We start from the raw sequence: 16980 nt of genomic DNA, 5'->3' as shown, positions 1-16980 counted from the left end.
TGAAGCAAAACTATCAGATGCCTGGGACCTAAGCCTTCCTGATCAACCATGTTATAGTACAAGTAAAGAAAACCAAAACAAAATAAACACCCATCATAAAACTAATAAAAACATATACATTAGCATTGTAGAAGAATGATGCTTGTGCCATATTCCATGGTTTTTGGCTTTATGCTGGCTCACGGGCACTGTGAACACTGAACTGGAAACAAACAGTGGCAGAAACTAATAGCCACCAGCAACCCCCACAAGGTTTAATTTTAAGACAGTTCTACTGAAATGATTTTGTCTATTGATGGTAATGACAAAGAACAACTTCATGTGAGAGAACTACAACTGGTGCCCAGTGGAAAGACTGAAGAGATCAGATTTCTTTGTGATGTTCTCTCACACAGCATGCAAGGAAATAAACAGTAACCCATGCAGAAAACAAGTAACCTCATGTATATAAGCTACTTGAATGTTTTCATTGCTAAAAAGAACTTTCTTTGTGGAGGAATCGAGCATCTCTGCTCTGGCAGATACCCAAAGCATATTTAGAGTCATCAATCCCAGACATCATTTATAATTAGCAGCCAAAATGACACTCCTGCACTCTACCATTGACTAACACACAGGGCAGAGGAAGCCCTTAGTCTAATACCTGCCTCCCTTGCACAGAGGTCACCGGCGTGGGGAGCCAGCAGCAAGCTTTACCAAACACACCCACATTCTGGCTTTCCTTCGACAGTGTTGGACAAGAGCTCCCTGCCCCGCGAGGCAGGCAGCGGCAAAGAAGAGTCCGTAAAAACCCTCAAACTTGAAGACGAGTGTCAGAAATTCAGTCCTCACATCCGGCCGGCGGTGTGCAATGTCTCGCCCCCGAACCAGTGTTTGTTCAGTGCTCCCTGCAGACTGGATGCGGCCTGAAACAGGCAGGCGAAGCTCACCTCTGCCCAGTGTGGTTCCTGTTCACCTCCGCATTTAAGGCCAAGTTGTGTAGGAAGAGAAAAAGCTGCCACCATACTTGATTTCTGTTCTGCTGATGCTGTAGAGAAGAACAGTTGGAGCAAGGTTATTTATATTTCTAAAATTGCAACATACCACTTCTCTTTTCCAATAACAACTCAGTTACACTTTTCAAGAGCAGACACTTTAATCCCATCAGCATAACAAGGGGGTGCAGCAAGGCAAGAGGGGGGAGAGGGAAATGATAAGTTCTCCAGAAATAATTGTAGCTCTAACATTACAAAAAGAAAAGAGCAGACCCTTTATGCATTGTGCACAAGAGGATTAAACTTTTTTTTTGTGCTTGTAGGATTTTGCAGAGTTTAGCCAAGTGCTGTTTTTAATCAGATTGGCTTCTGAGCCTTTCAAAAGCCCCAGCTGCATGAACAAACAACCTCTCTTTTTTTTTTTTTTTGTAAAAAAAAAAAGCCCCCCTTCACCCCAAAAGTAAAAAAAAAAAAAAAAAAGAAGAAAAAAATATAACTGGTGATCCATCTGTAAGTGATTTGACACCGTGAAGGTCAAAGGGTTAATCTTCAATTTAAACCACACTGCTGAGACAGCAAAACTCTGATTTCATCTAGTACAAGAAAACACATTCGTGCACACACACACTCCCCCACCCTCCCCCCACCACATTTTCCTTCCCAGCATCTCCAAGATAATGCTGCCCTTTTTATAGCCACTTTTGACAGTAAGCCATAAATAATCAGCCTTGGAGCCCTTTCCTACTGACTGGAGCCAATTAAACCTTAAGCAAGAACATACTTGAAAACACACAAAGAACCAAAACCAAGAGGTTATTTCAGGTCCCATTGTCAAGGAAGAAACATGGGAGTTGAGTTTCAGGGGGACACCAGACTCTATAACAGAGCTTTGGGGCAGGGACACTGTTCCTTCTTTTGTTATATGTAATCACCCCTGCAAAAGTGGCTCCGATTATACCCCCACCTTCCCGCAGTTTAATGATATCTCACACAAACAGGTGGGTTTCTCTTTACATTGCCCAGCCTGGGATACTATTTCACCTCAATAACCAACCCTCTATTAGAAGTCAGTCTTTGTTTTCCCATCCAGAATTCCATATTTGCTAAGCAGGACTGATCATTTCTGGAAAACAAAACAAACCAGCCCCAATCTACACCCTCCCCCCTGCCCCAATCCCCAGCAGACAAGGAAATAGAAGACTGGCTTCCAACAACTTTGCCTCAGTACACAGGAGTTCATAAAAGAGCACTGAAGCACATTATATGAACAAGATGTTTCAACTCAGATTAGCCCAACAGGGCAGAACAACCCAGTTGCAAGGCATTCTTTACGTAATCACAAATAAGAGAGAGTTGCACCCAGAGTTGGTGTATTGGAGATGTGTCAACAGACAGCTCTTCAAAGCCCTTCCAGGTAGTCATTAAATTATGTTTGTATTTCAGCCCCAGTAGATCTGCACCAGCTGAACCACAAGTACACACAAAACAGGCATCAGAAAATGTGTGTTCAGCTTGCACCTTAGTAGTGCATCACTCTTCTTACCCTCAAGACTTAACATTTGTCTCCTGAATTTAGAAGAGTTCACACAGATACCATTACACATTTCAACACCATTGTGCTTGGGGCATAACCCACAGACAGCGACTCTAAGAGCCTGGTATCATTTATTTTCAAGTAACCAGCCCTGGGTTCAGTCTGTAGTGACTGACCAGGCAGACACTGCTAGGTTTACAGGTGAAAACAAGCTTTTATAAACTACCTCTTAGGGCTGGGTTACAAAAACCTATCTTGGTCTCAAAAAGCAAGATGCTTTTTGTTTTGTTACTTGCATCTCAGTCTGACGAGGCTTGCCCTTCCTCATCAAACTCCAAAGATTCTTCTTATCCTCCCCCATAGAGCCACATTCCCAAATCTGCTTGAACATGCATGTGGGACCACAATGTCTTGATGACATCTAGATACCAAGTTTTTATCAAGCTACTACAGATTAAGTGGACTGTTCTGTTTAACTCTGTGCTAAACACAGATTTCTGGGTAGCATTCAATGAAGTGGCATGTGAGCACAATGCCTTCTTCTGCAGTCTTCTCCTGTAAGGAACTATGATAGGAAAGCATGGAGAAACATACCATAGATGCTCTGAAGACAATCTGCTTTGGCAGATTATTTTATTCTACTGGCAGCCAAGAGGGTAAAGTGTCTTATAGGGACTTAGTATGGAAAATGACTATGCCACACTGTGTGGAGGACAAACAGATGTAAGACTCCCTGTATTAATGTCCCACTTCATGTAGGAGGCAGCTTTGTGCTTCTCACACACCATAATAGGTTTCTAAATATTCTGTCTCCTCCTTAAGCTTTACATGTCACCTCACAAGAGAAGGATTACTTGTTCTTTGCAGTGATAGGTAAAGGAGGCCACATTCAGTGAAAACCAGTGGAAGGATTGAGCTCATCCTCCTCCCTTTATTTTTTTGTGAAGGAGGAAGGTCTTTTTCAGGAAGGTACTAGGTTTTGGTTTTATTTTGTAACTAAGAGTTTTAGAGCTCTACTTTAGGAAGAGTTACGGACCTGCAAAAGAACCAGTGGGAAGTGGTATCACAAATCCTGAGAAAAATTCTTTTTTTTTTTTTTTACTTTCTATTCTATTGTGTTTGTTTCACTGTCTCTTGAAGCCATTTTTTTGGTACAGCATTTTTGTCCTTCTCCAGTTAAAAATGTTTCCCATTACTTGCCTAAGACACTCAACGTGATTTCCATGCAAGAGCATGGAAAACCCTTGTTTCCCGCTGCTTACAAGAAGCATAAGATCTCAAATCCCTTTATGAAGGATGCTGACACCATTAATTTTGTGAAAAAAAATAGAGCAATAGGCTGAGGGCAGCTTTCCAGGTTTTATTCCTAGACCTAGGGTTTGTATTTCCATGGGTCAGTACTCAGCCAGCATTTCCTTCAGTGGTGGTGTAATCCCACACACACTTTCACTGGCTTGTGTACGAAAGCAGCCTGCTCACACTGTCATCTCCTCATACTAGTGCAGAAAAGTGAACTAGAGCAGGACAGTGAGCAAGGTCAGAAGTAATTCGATAAAGAAGTTGCCTTTACTATGGATCCTAACCCATGTGATCCGTGGCATCATGTAGCCAAGCTGAAGCTTGTGCCAGCACAACAGAAAGGTTGTAAAAAGGTTGTAAAGAAAGAGTAAGCTGGACTTCTTGTTTCAGCAGCAAGGCTAGCAAACAAGGTTTATAGAGTTATGGCTTCACTTCTGGACTGATCTGCTTTCCGCGGTACTAATTCAGCATGGAACAAGAGCCACAGAATGGAAATGGCAGATACTCTTTGCAGTAGAGAGTAAACAATTTATGGAAAAAACTGCCCTAGCCTAAAAAATGTCCTTTTCACAACTTTCGGTAGCTTTTCCCTACACACACCTCTGCCAAGACCAAAATACTCAAACATTTCAAGACTGAGGGTTTTTTGGTGTGGTATAATTTAGCTGCCAGGAAGGACAGAAAACTCAGGAGAGTGGCTCCATGAATCTGGCATCTAATTTTTTCAGATGCAATATGTTTCAAGTAAATTCCTACAGATTTCTAAGACTCATAACTATTGTAACACAGGTTTATAATTTTCCTATGCTTCACTGTGATGATTTGTCCCTCATCAAAACAATTCAATCCCAAGAGTCACTACTGCACAAAAGTATCAGGGATGAACACTTTGCCACCTCCATGCAGTGGCAACACACTGATCATTTTGACACTTCTTTCCCAGGATGGAAGAAAGCTCCTTTTGCCCTCTGTACTAACTGTAACTAAAGACTAGACTTGTGAGTACAGTAAGTCAACACAAAGCTGGAAACACATAAAACCATTTCCTATTGCAGCTGCTGCTTTTTAAAGGGGATATCCTTAAGAGACTGTCTGTCTGAGGCGTTAGCATGAATGCTTCAGTGAGTCACAAGGAAAGGCCATTTTACAGGAAAAGTGTCCTCTGCAGCAATAGTACATTAGTGAAGCCTATTCCGTGAACTGCACTGAACCAAAAGCCAGAATACTGGTAAACAAACACAAAAAGCAAAGACATTTACTGGAAGCAAACGAAAGAGGGACATGATTGACCCAAAGCTTATTCCCTCCCCATAATTTACTCCCAATAGATGTTTTACATTGTAAGCATACAGATATGTATCAGTTAAATAGGACCCCAGATGTGAAAATCTTCTACTCCTACCAAGCCCTTGCATGGGGTGATCAAGGGAAGACCAGGACAGGCAACAGACTTTGAAGAAAATGTTGTTACTCTGACAGCTCCTTGAATCCTTGAACATAAATGTTTAACAGATGAATAGGATTCACTTTTCCACCCAATACATATGTGCCATTAATATCCCCCATCATGCACAGGACGTATGTGGGTCTGGTACATTCCTACCACGTATACACAACAGTGCACCTGTCTACCCTCTTGATCTTATGGGCAACTTCTGACTTTGCTTCACGGCTTCCAGATGGGTAAGGGTCAAATTCTGATCCCATCTTAACTAGAAGGATTAAAATATGGCCATAAATGGCACTATTACAGCAAAAGAAGAAGAATGGCATATATGTACACAAAAACATCATTCTTCCTTTAATGACTAATACAAGTATTTGCAATAAGTTGTGGGATTTTATTTTTTCACTGAAAACAAAAATACTTGCACACCGGGAGCAGTTGCTGACTCATCCCTGAAGGCTGTTTTGGCTGCCAGGTGGCTGGGGGCATATTGTGCTACCACAAAATATGCTTTAGCTCAGAAAGACTAGAAAGTCACAGTCCCCAAGGCAACAGAGGTTACAGAAGGTGGCCCCCGCTGGAGAGAGAAATGCAGGCCAATGGAAGTCAAATACAAATCTTTCCAGCTGTGATTCCTAATGACCAAAGAATAATGCATGTGTAAAAGCAGCAGGGAAAAAAAAAGGAGATGGTAACAGAGAAAAACTGAAAGAGGAGCTTAGCAGCATGATTCCTTGTGGTGACAGAGACAAGAGGATGAGGATCTTCCTCAGGGACCTGCATCCATCTGGCTTGCAAACCCCATGGCTCTCATATGTGGGACTAAACTTGTGGTGGAAAAAGGCGTCACCTCAAGTACTGCTTCCTTTTGCAAAGCCTCCATCAGGCTTTGCAAAGTAAGATAAGTGACATATGTTTGCGTAGAGAGCATACACAGGAGCAGGCGCAGCAGGAGGGATGCAGGCGCAGCAAATCCCCATAACCGCTTTATGGGCTGCCCAGCCCAAGCAAGGGGGTACGGCACTGACCTGGGCCAAGGCGCTGGTCCGAGCGGCAAACAGCAATGCTCACTGCCCCAAACCTGCTGCAGGCACAGCTGTGCAGGTGAGCTTGCTCTCAACTTTCTCATAGCTCAAAAACAAACACAGCCACTCGCTCCATCCTCTCCAGAGCGGGCAGGAAGGGGAAGCAGACAGACGCCATGGCAACAGCCAGCTGACGGCAACCTGGGAAGGGCAACCACGGGCCACCACGTTCCCAGGCCCCCAGCCTTCCCCTCCTGCACCCTGGCGGGGGGGGGCACACCGCCTTGTTTTCCATACATACAGTAAATAAGGGTCTTGCATTTCCATACAGCCACACCTGATGCCACTGTCTACCTGCGCCATGGGGTCTCGGGGGGATTCACCCCCGTGATGGGGGGGATGAGGGTGCACAAGAGATGCCCAGACCTGGCCTCTGTGCCCAGAAGACACCCACCCTTGCTCACACCCACAGCTGCAAGCAGCAAGTGCAGGCAGGTCTGTTCAGTGAGACCCCAAAGTGTGAACTAACAGAGCTGCTTCACACCTTACTCTGTTGAGCACCGAACCTGCACCGGCTGTGAGGTGGACTGATCTTTACGTCGCATCCATTTCCTCACCAGCAGCAGAAGAGAAGTGCTCCCCAAACTGCTCAGTGCGCGGGAGACACCCCCTGGTGATTAAAGCTTACCTCGGGGGGTTGTTAAAATAACACTTTTAACAGTTTTTACAGGAAAATACGGTCGCGGAGGGGCGGGGGGTGCGCAGGGCTGTCCGGCTGCGAGGGGAGCCCGCGGGCGGGCGGGAGGGCAGGTGCAGCGCTGGAGCCTGCGGGCACAGCAGCCTCTCGTCAGCAGTTCTGGTGACTCACAGGCTAAATTTAGAGAGCGATATAAACACAGCAGCAGCCGGAGCGCAAACACTGCCCGGCACAGCCGCTCTCACGCACGGCCCCGGCTCCTCCTGATGGAACAGACCCTATCGGGGGCTCTGCTCGGCGGGTGGCTGCAGTGCCCTATCGCCAGCGTCCCGTCAGGCGTTACATCAGGAAAAGCCGAACTGGGGTTAACAGAAGTTGCCTCACCGCTTTTATTTTTAGATCACTATTCTTTCTGCTGTAGTACGGTCCTCAGAAAGATTGCTCTGCCACTGGCAAGGGTAGCTACCAAGGAGAAACAACAACAACAAAAAAAACCCAAACAGAGACTATAAAAGGCTAGCGGGACATTCCTCCTCAATGGCTTGAAACAAAGGACTGCAGTTGGGCACTTGCTTTCCTGCCTTTCCACTATAAAATTTAATTGAGTAAAATACAAACATGCACACTCCTCACCATAAATAATCAGTCCAAACATCTCATCATTCCCCTCAGAGATGGCAGTATCTTAATAAGATCAACCAACCTAAGCGGAGGACTGGAGACAGAACAACTGGGTTCCAATCAGCAATCCCTGCATGATCTCAGACAAGTTATAACCTGCATTTCCTAGTCTCCCACACTAAAAAAGAAGTGGGATACTACCGCAATTGTTTCTTAATTGAAAAATAATTTCTCAGCTGTCACACTGCTACAAGGAGAAAGCACATTATTACTGTCACAGCCAGCATGGTGCTGCAAGAGCCAAGGCCATGCAAAAGCCTGTGAGACTACTGGGGCTGTACAGAAGCAGCAGTACTGAATGCTATTTAAATCACACAGCGATACTGCAGGTGATGTTAGAAATACTGCAAAACAATTTACATGTGCTGCTCAAAGAATTATTTTATGCTTTTTAATGTGTGCAATCTTGATATTTTGAGGTTGTGGCCCCACTGCCTTAAGACACTGCAGTCCTGTGTCCAGCAGGGTGAAGGATGCACAAAGTGGCATTGCACAGAGCTTGCACTGATCTTCTGCCACCCAGCTCCCTTATCCTCTGCCCACTTCCTCTACCAGAGCTAGGCAGGAAGCTTTGCTTTTTAACATCATCTCCTATTTTCAGCAGGAACTAAACCATAATATATCTAAATCTTTTGTCAGCTGAAAGCATAGAGAAGAAGGATAGATTAGGCTGATGCAAAAGTTTTGTGGGTTTTTTAGTAAACCGATACACAATGCTTGTATGTGACTGTTGCATCAACAGTTTGTATAGCCCAGCTTCCAACAGCAGCCTTGTGTGGCTGCAGGAGGAAAGGCAGAGGGCAAGTACATGCAATAGCTCCCCCTAATACTCTTTCACCAACTAACTAGTTTGAGCTTAGTACTTCCCGAGTCAGATCGGGTTTCTGTTTATTTAATGTCTCCTTCAATGACCATAAACTTGTCCCGATTCCCCTTGAACCTAGATAAAACACTGGGATGCACAATATGCCTTGACAAAGCATACAGATAGCTCCACAGAGCTATGTATTGCACTAAAAATTACCTCATTTTCTTTGAGCTGGCTCCTACTAGCTTAACTTGATTTTGCCTAGTTCTTGTACTGAGATTAGTCCATCCATCTCCTTCATGTCACTTTTGATTTCCGTTTAATATTGCTGCCCTCTTGCTTTATGTCTTTTTTAGGCTTAGCAGTCCTAGCCCATTTTTTCATTTTTCATATGGAAGTTTCATCATCCTCTTGCCTTTCTCTGAACCTTTTCCAATTTTGCTGCATCATTTTTGGAAGAAGGAAACCAGAACTGTATGTAACATTCAAGATAAGGGAGAAATATGATTTAAACAGGAGAATAAGTATGTTCTTGTTCTCAGTGTCTTAATATACCAAATAATTTCAATTCAGATCAGATGTGAAAGGGTCTAGCAAGTTTCTGTTAACCTAAGTGTCAAGTAATTAGCTCCACAGGCAGCAAGACTTCATAACAGGTGCTAGACAAGGGCCAACAGGTTGCTGTGTCATTTGTACGCATAGGGGAAGGTGCCCTTTCAAGCCCAAGCTTCATTGTCATTGGTCAAAATGAAAAGAAAAAACCAAACCAAACAAAACAAAACAAAACAAAAAAAACCCAACAACATTATTAAGCAAAAAACCCACAAAGAACCCAAACCCAATCTGTCTCCATGTCTCCACTGACTGTGAGAATTCCTCTTCCCTCTATGGCACACTCCTTTCTTCAAGCCTAGGATCCCAATTCCATGTCCCTGCAAGAACTTTGCTTTACGTTTCAATCTTCCCAACCTCATACCCAGCTTAACCCCTGCCCTCCAAACTGGGCTTGCTCACATCAGCAGTTCTCTATCTGGTACTCTCCCTCACCATGCTCCTGCATCCTCAGCTGGAAATTCAAGTCCTGCACTGATGGACAACCCATAGACAGCAGAACTGAAGAGATGACCCACTACTTTCCACAGCCACAGCAGCACGGACCAAAAAGCATTAGCTAGCAGCAGAGAAGATCCTGAAATGTACAGAGCTACTCAGGAAACAAATGAAAGCACTTACCACAAGTCTCAAAGAGACTGCAGATACAAGTAAAGTATGGAGCTGCTGTTGCTACAGGCTCAAATGCAGGACGGTTTGAGAGCATTACATTATTAGGAAGCTTTTCTGAACACTTTTCCTAAAATGTAAAGTCATCATAAAGGACAGTTTCCTGCAAACAATTCCAGTTTAAAAAAGTTTAAATTTCCCTGAGTGTCCTCAATAAACGATGGAGAAAAGCCTGATGGAGTTTGGGATAAATGATACACACATAGCACTGTACACCCAATCTCTCACACCACTAGGTTTCTGACAAGAGACATGGGCTCCCCATCGCATAAGCAGAAGTGTCTCAGAGGAGGCCCCGATAACTCTCATGAGAGACAGAGGGGAAAAAGTATGCAAAACGTAACAAGTTTCACTTTCAAAGGAAAACAACATTTCCTCCTGGACATTTTCAGTGTCCAGGGGCAAACTTGGGGCAAACAGGTACATGCCTCACTATTCATACCCAGTGTGGATGCGGGCATTCATCTTCACAAACTGCTTGAGCTCGTAACAGTGACAGCAAGAGAGTTACTTGCTGAATTAATTGGGGAATTTGGAGAAACAAAGTTTTCTAGAGTTAGATCCACAGAGGATTTTTGAGCATGGTCAGCATAACTAAATCAACTGCAGGATTCCTGATGTGTTGGAAAGGGGCTTTGTTGTTGTTTGTAATGCACTTATTTACTCAAGAAAGCTCAGCTCTGATTCAGCATCTGGTTCTCATTGAGGCTCGGGTTTTTTTAAACCAAGCTTTCCAGATGGGTTGACTGAAGCACAAGGAGGTCAAGAGACTTGTCTGAGGTCATACAGCAAGTCAGTGGCTCTGCTTGGACCAGAGCCCAGAACTGTTCAAGGCTACCACTCCTTGGCTCTTAAAGAGACAATTTTATCCCCTGTGAAGTGATCTTATCATCACGAAGAAAAGATGTGATAAAAGCAGTCCCCTCAAAACTGCAGCCTGCTTAGTAAGAGTTATTTTATTTGGAAAATCTGTAGCATTCCAGTGTCTCAGTGGAGCAAGTCAAATTGAAGGGGTGTGATTCTGATATAGTGTCATCCACCCCACTCTTGTATAACCCCATGTTCCTATGGGGCGGCTTTACACTGCTGCTGCCATCCCCGGTTGTCTGCTCACATCCCATCTAGCAGCATATCATGCTGCAAAAAACATTATCGGTTCAGCACAGGTTGAAGCCCCTTGTCAAGGAGAGGAAACTCAAGTGTACTTGGACCTGAAGCACAGCCCAGGCACTTGTTGCCACAGCCAGTGTGGCACAGGCAGCACATCCCAGCCAGCTGACCAGCAGATCCCTAAACTCAGCTCTGTTCTCCATAATCTCAGAATGCACTCTTTAAGCTCAGCCACAGGCAAGCAGTTCACAGATCCCACAACAAAGGCACACTTGCTCCAAACCAAGAAGGAGCAGACAGGTACTGGGTTCTCCTGCAGAAAGCACGGCTTGCCTCTACCTTTGTTTTCCAGGGCAAGGTGAGAAAAGCACAACAGAGGGAACACTGCCAGAAGCTACGCGGCCTCAGACACGTAAGAGGTACTAAAGAGCTCAAGAAGACGTAAATGGGTCCTGCATGTCATTTTGCAGAGCCCTTTGCAAACTGGATCAATCTGTAGTGGGCTCTGCTACTTAGGAGCACAGAGTGTTGCTCAAGTCCTTCCTATTACAAATTCAGCATCTTAAGATGAAAAAGCCAGGTTTTAAACTACTGTGTTTTGTTTAATATATTAATGGGAAATTAAACCCTGAAAATGATGTACATGCCAAAAGCAAGCATAGGTGCTGCCAACTCTCTTATTCTTATGAGATGCATACCCAGAAATATTCTGTATAGCCAAGAACCGCAGAATAATACCATACAGCTTCAGGATCCCAGGGAAGAGATAACAGTGACTCTCCAGGGTTCCCAGTGTGGGCTGGGGTTACACTGTGCGTGCGGCTGAGTCCAGTGACAACTCAGTGACGTCAACCATAGCAGCTATTGCCTGCTCAGTTCCTCTCTGCCAGGGATGTACATTAACCAGCAGGCTTTGTGTCAACACAGCCTTGCTGCCGTGGCAGCAGAACAGGAGCCATACCTGAACTGCCTCAGAGTCTCACAGACCTCAAGAGCCATAAGAGGGCAACTCCTGGGCTAGCTGAATGCATTACTCCAATGCTGAAGGCTTTTCCTAACTCCCACTGAAAGGGCACACTCATTTTCTTTCCACACATTCACAGATAAGATGTTTTTTAGGCTCCAAAAAGAGGCACAGCTTGTTGAAAACCACACTTGCTCTCTCTCAGGACCTCGCAAGACCACATTGGTGTGACTAACTTTGTGGTATTCTAAATCTGATTCAAGACAAAACTCTGGAAAGTTGGTTTTGACCAAATGTTTGAGACGAGCTGGAATGGGGCATCCAAATCCGGGATTAGTTTCACAGCAAGATAAAGGACAGCCCAGTTTTCCATGTCCCAGAGACTGCCCCTTTCAAACCACAACACGTTGTGAACCAGTTCACATGTCTGCAGGGGCAGGCTGCTTGCTTCTGCAGCAACAGGGTGGGAAGAGTCACTGCACATAGGACAGAGGGGCTCCTGCACAGATCTGTGCCAAAAGCCAGAGTAAATCCTCCATGCAGGGCTGGGAGGGAAGGGATTGGGCATGACAACAAAACACTTCACGGGTAACAGTGCCTTGGACACTAGTATGTGGCTCAGTACTCAGTTTTCCTGACAAACAAGAAAGAATCCCTTAACAGATCCAAATGCCAAGGCCTATCCCAGGGTCAGGCTGTGGAGAACCACTGGCTGAACTGCTCTGTCCTGGGGTTAAGTTTTCGGGTTGGGGTTGGGATTTTTTCTGTTTTGTTTTCAAATTTAAATGGCTCAGCGGCTCCCCCCCTTTACAACTTGTTGCTCTTCCAGTTCAAACAAAGGCAGCAGAACTCCTCCCATGCTGGCCGGTGGCGGACGCTTTTGTTTACTACGCGGCCGCACGCCTGGCTGGCCTGCAGCAAGCTGGGCCGGGGCCCGGGGCCTGGCTGCGGCCCTCAGTCTGCACCCGCCGCGGGCAGCAAGCCCCGGGCCACCGGGCGGCTAGGAGGCCGGCCCTGGCGGCTTCAGCGGGGCCGGGTTGGGTGGGTATTGCTGGATGGGTCTCCACGGCACAGAGATCAGATAGGTACACTCCCCCGAGGTGACAGCTCACGTTACAACCAGTTCCACCACTTCACGCCAAGGGCTCCTCACCGACATGGTTAACCTGCCCTGTCCCGCGAGAACCTGGCGAGGGAGAGGTGAGTCTGCAGCTATCTCTGGTGAAAAGGTAGCACTGGGGAAAACCCCACCCAGCCACACAGCATATGTTAAAGATCTCACAGTAGCTTGTTATTCCTGCAATTTGGTAAATGACATTCATGGCTCCATCTGCATTTCCACAGGCTAACCTTCCCGTTACAGCTGCTTTAATCCTTCTGCTATTTGGAGATGAAGAGTTCCAGAACTCCCTCGTCTCTCTGATGAAACAGCAAGGACCAAACCTCTGCACAGCCACAAGCCACATTTTCTGACCAGGACAGAGATCCTCACTTACCTTGAGGAGAATTGCAACAGATCCCACAGTTAACGGAGCACCAGCTCACTTGAGGTGAGATAAGCTTTCCGTCCCTCTCTAAAGTCATCAAGTGTCAGGTTCTTCATATGCAAACAGATACACATTCTCCTTGTTGGCCTTGCATTGAAGTGGCAAAGTTCTGCCTACTGCCAAACCTCTGCCACCTCTGACAAACTGCATGAGCTGGGATTTCCACCTCAACTCAGCAGGGGAAGGAGGGCAAGGCACAAAGCATCAAGGGGTTTAGGGACGCTGGTTTTGCTTTGTTTCTTTGAAGAGCAAGGTTTCCTTTTTTTTTTTTTTCCTAAGAAAACAAATCAAGATTCTGGAGTGTGGTTTTCAGACCTGATGGCATATGACAGCTGTCTTTTGTTGTGAAGAAGTTAGTCACAAGTCTGAGGCACTAGCTAGGACAGTCTGACAGAGGAGCTGCTAGCAAGTCTACCATGACCTAAATATACTCCACTACAAGAGAACTACCCCTAGACGACAAAGTGTCAGAAAAGACTCTAGGCTTGTTGTCATCTTCAAGATGAGGAGCTGATATAAGTCACAGATGGCCTCTTGGGCCACAGAAGAGAAGATGCTGGTGGTGAGGACAGTGGAGAAGAAGAGTAAAAGCTGTAATAAGAAGCAAGGCGGAGATCCATGGGGAAAGCCTCAGTGACCCTGTTGCAGATGAACTGGAAGAGCTAGAATAGCAGCAGCTAATGTAGAACAGCTATCTTCCCAGGCAGTAAATACAATCCCACACATTCTCTTCCCTCCACCTGCCAATCTTTAGGAAGAGCCAGCAATCTAGCATAAGCAAAATCCATCAGGATACTGCTGTCATTTCATCACTGCTGTCAGTCTGCTGCCTTAGACAACAGCCTGCTTAGCTGATGCCTGGAGCCAGTCTTCTAGAGCAGCGCTCCTGGGTAGCTACCCCCCACCTACCCCTGCAGAGACACCCTACCCTCTGTATGTGGAGCCGGTGGAACTGGTCAGCAATGCACTGCAACTTCCGTGCAATCTGCACCTCAGCACGCGCTTCCCGCTGACCTTCCTGAGGCTCCTCTTGGAGGTGCGGATCCAATGCAAAGTCAGCTGGAGGGATGTGTAAACGGTAACCAGCATTCCCTACAAAACAGACGTCAGAAGAGTCATTCTTCCAGCTGAAAGAACAGCCTTTCTACTCAGTACACTTTATAGAGGGAAGAGCTGCACACAGGCCTAAATTTTCGAGTCACGCTGAAGTCCAATTCTTGAAGCCCAATGAGTGTGTACCGTAAGCATGCAGTAAAGATTTGTATTGATTAAGCAGAGCATTGTGTTGCTTCCTATAATCAAATGACTGGCAGGATCTTACACGTGGTTCTATTTGCTTGTTTATAGTTCAGCCAAGTTACAATTATGACAATTGACAATTTTTTAATGACAATTCTGCAGTTTTACAAGATCTCTGCCACAAGTTGTCTCCCATTAAAGGTTGCTGTATCTTTTCTGCCAGACTTTTCTCAGTTTTCTGGCATTTAGTGAGACTGATTTGAATTAAAGCTGAATCAGATACACAAAGTGGCATGGTATCCCATCAGTTACTAGTAAAATACTGGATGGATGTGCTACTTGTTCAACAACTTAACTCCAGTAAAGAGCCTAAAAGCTGTCCTGCTAAGTGTAAATTTTTGTATTTCATTCTCTCCAGTGAAAACTTCTGAGTCTTCCTATGTGGATGAGACCACTAGAAGTTAAAAAATGTGGGCAAATTATAGGATATGAGGTATGGTGAGCACTTAAAACATCTAGCAGTAACATAAAACATGACAGAATAAAGCCAAAAAGAACAAGAGTGGGAATATCAAAGACAGCGGAAGCAATGAGCAAGTGCCTGGTTCCTGCAGTGGACAAGCGAGAGTAAGAAAATACAAGTTATCTCTCCTGAGGGAGTAGGACCAAAGCAAAATCATTTCAGTCCTTTAATAAAATGCCCTAATGAAAGAAACCTTGCTTGATTGGGGAAGTTCTAGAGGGACAGTTTCCTTGCTGCAAAGCTGGTGACACTGGAGTGCTCTTACCATAGAAGAGTCTCCGGGGCTCTTCAGTGACTCCACAAGGCAACATAACATCCTGACTGGAAGAGGACGGGCTGAGTGTTTGAGTTGCCTTGTCCTGCTGCTCAGGATGCCTGATACCGGGACCACAGCAGTGTGTGAGGGGGAATAGTTGAAACCTCCCCAGAAGGCAGCTGTAGGACTGGTTCTGTGTGAAAATGCCAGTTGCAGTCATCTCACCAGGCTGACCTGCAAGTCCAAAGTCATCAGAGTGAAACACGTCATCGTCCAGCCCATCCAGGCTAGAATAGTCCTCTTCCAGGTAGCTGGGGCGATCCATTGCTCCTGCAATAAAGGGACATTTGAAGAAACAGCTAAGACACAAGAACGTTGTCAGTGATGGAATGCCTTCTGCTCCAACAACAAAACACAGCTCTTTTTTCCTTGCTTGCCTGGTTCTCTCCCTCCCAGCGCTGCCCATTTGCATGGGCAGGAGAGGCAAGTGGTGAAGGTCAGGACTTTGCGTTGAGTGCCGGCCCAGAGAGACAAAGTTCACATGTGTCTGAGAGTCCACCCACAGCTCCAACCCAACAACTGGTCACAAGGAGAGAGCCAACCCCCAACCTCAGCACATAGAAACTCAAAAAACATTGTCTTAAAAAGTAAACCCAATCCTTCAAATTGCCCCATAGCCATATAGTTTCTTTGGGTCTGCTTTGCTTCCATATTTGAACTTTATAGTATGCCCCATTAACTTTTTTCCCATATTTCACTTATTGATGAAGAAAGGCTCTTGTAATCACAAGACTGCAAGGCTAGATTTTTAAGAAACCCCAGTGGATGCAAAACTTGGGAGCTGGCAAAGCCATTTCTGTGAAGCTTTCCATAACTTCTCACTAAAAGGGCCAACTTCCAACTTCTCATTTCTTCCCTTAGCTCAACTTAAGACATGTCCCAAACCTGGCAATGCAGTCACTTCATTACCCCTCTTACCCTCAAGCCTACATGCACTGTCAGTGCATTAGTTCACCCTACTACTAATGAAAAAGTATTGCTGGTGTCAGTGTTTAAAGCAGGACTTCTTAGTCCTGTAGCTGCCACAGCAAAAACTCCTGAGCTCTGCTGCAGCACAAAGCTGGACAAAGATGGCTGAAGAGAAAAAAAGGTAATCTCTAAATCACTATTTCAGAGCTCTTTGCAGGCATATACCGATTAGAAACAGATTTACCAAAAATGCTTCAAGTCCCTTTACTGTTACCTGTGCATCTAACCCAATTGGAAGACAGACTCCTAAGAGATCCATCTCCAGGATTTCCACCCAGTTCCAAACAAGGCAGTGAAATTCAACTCTTCTTGTCTCTTCCTTTGCTCTGGTTTGCGAAGCATTTAACAGAACGGAAGACTAGCAAGAGGAATTTCAGGCCTAAAGGAGACATTAATAATAATTTTATAAGGCTGTGTTCAGTGCTCCCCTTGGTGCTCCCATTTCCTCCCAGGTGAGCAGCACTTACAACATCAGCTCGCCAGAGGAGACAAAGAGACTGAGCAGTGCAATAACGATGTGTGCAGGGTGTAACTCTGGGGCACTCTGGTTATGTACAAGCTGTGAC

The 16980-nt window shown here is 45.3% G+C and overlaps 1 protein-coding gene across 2 annotated transcripts; it reads right to left on the bottom strand.

Moving 5' to 3' along the window:
- Nucleotides 1-737: 737 nt before the first annotated feature.
- BMF (Bcl2 modifying factor) lies at nucleotides 738-16762 on the bottom strand (the record flags this gene model as incomplete). 2 transcript variants are annotated; one of them, XM_080618510.1, is made up of 4 exons in its annotated part: nucleotides 738-1027; nucleotides 14296-14459; nucleotides 15395-15715; nucleotides 16629-16762. In XM_080618510.1, the coding sequence occupies 3 exons, from the start codon at nucleotides 15708-15710 to the stop codon at nucleotides 926-928; spliced, it is 582 nt and encodes a 193-aa protein (XP_080474636.1). In that variant the 3' UTR covers nucleotides 738-925. The 2 variants fall into 2 exon arrangements, with proteins under 2 accessions (XP_080474636.1, XP_080474637.1); XM_080618511.1 differs by lacking the exon at nucleotides 16629-16762 and having other exon boundaries at nucleotides 15620-15710.
- Between the last annotated feature and the right edge of the window lie 218 nt (nucleotides 16763-16980).

Source organism: Psittacula echo, assembly GCF_963264785.1.
Source record: "Psittacula echo genome assembly, chromosome: 5".
Classification (NCBI taxonomy): Eukaryota; Metazoa; Chordata; class Aves; order Psittaciformes; family Psittacidae; genus Psittacula; species Psittacula echo.
The sequence above is the reverse complement of the archived record's forward strand: the minus strand, read 5'-3'. Positions and strand labels throughout refer to the sequence as shown.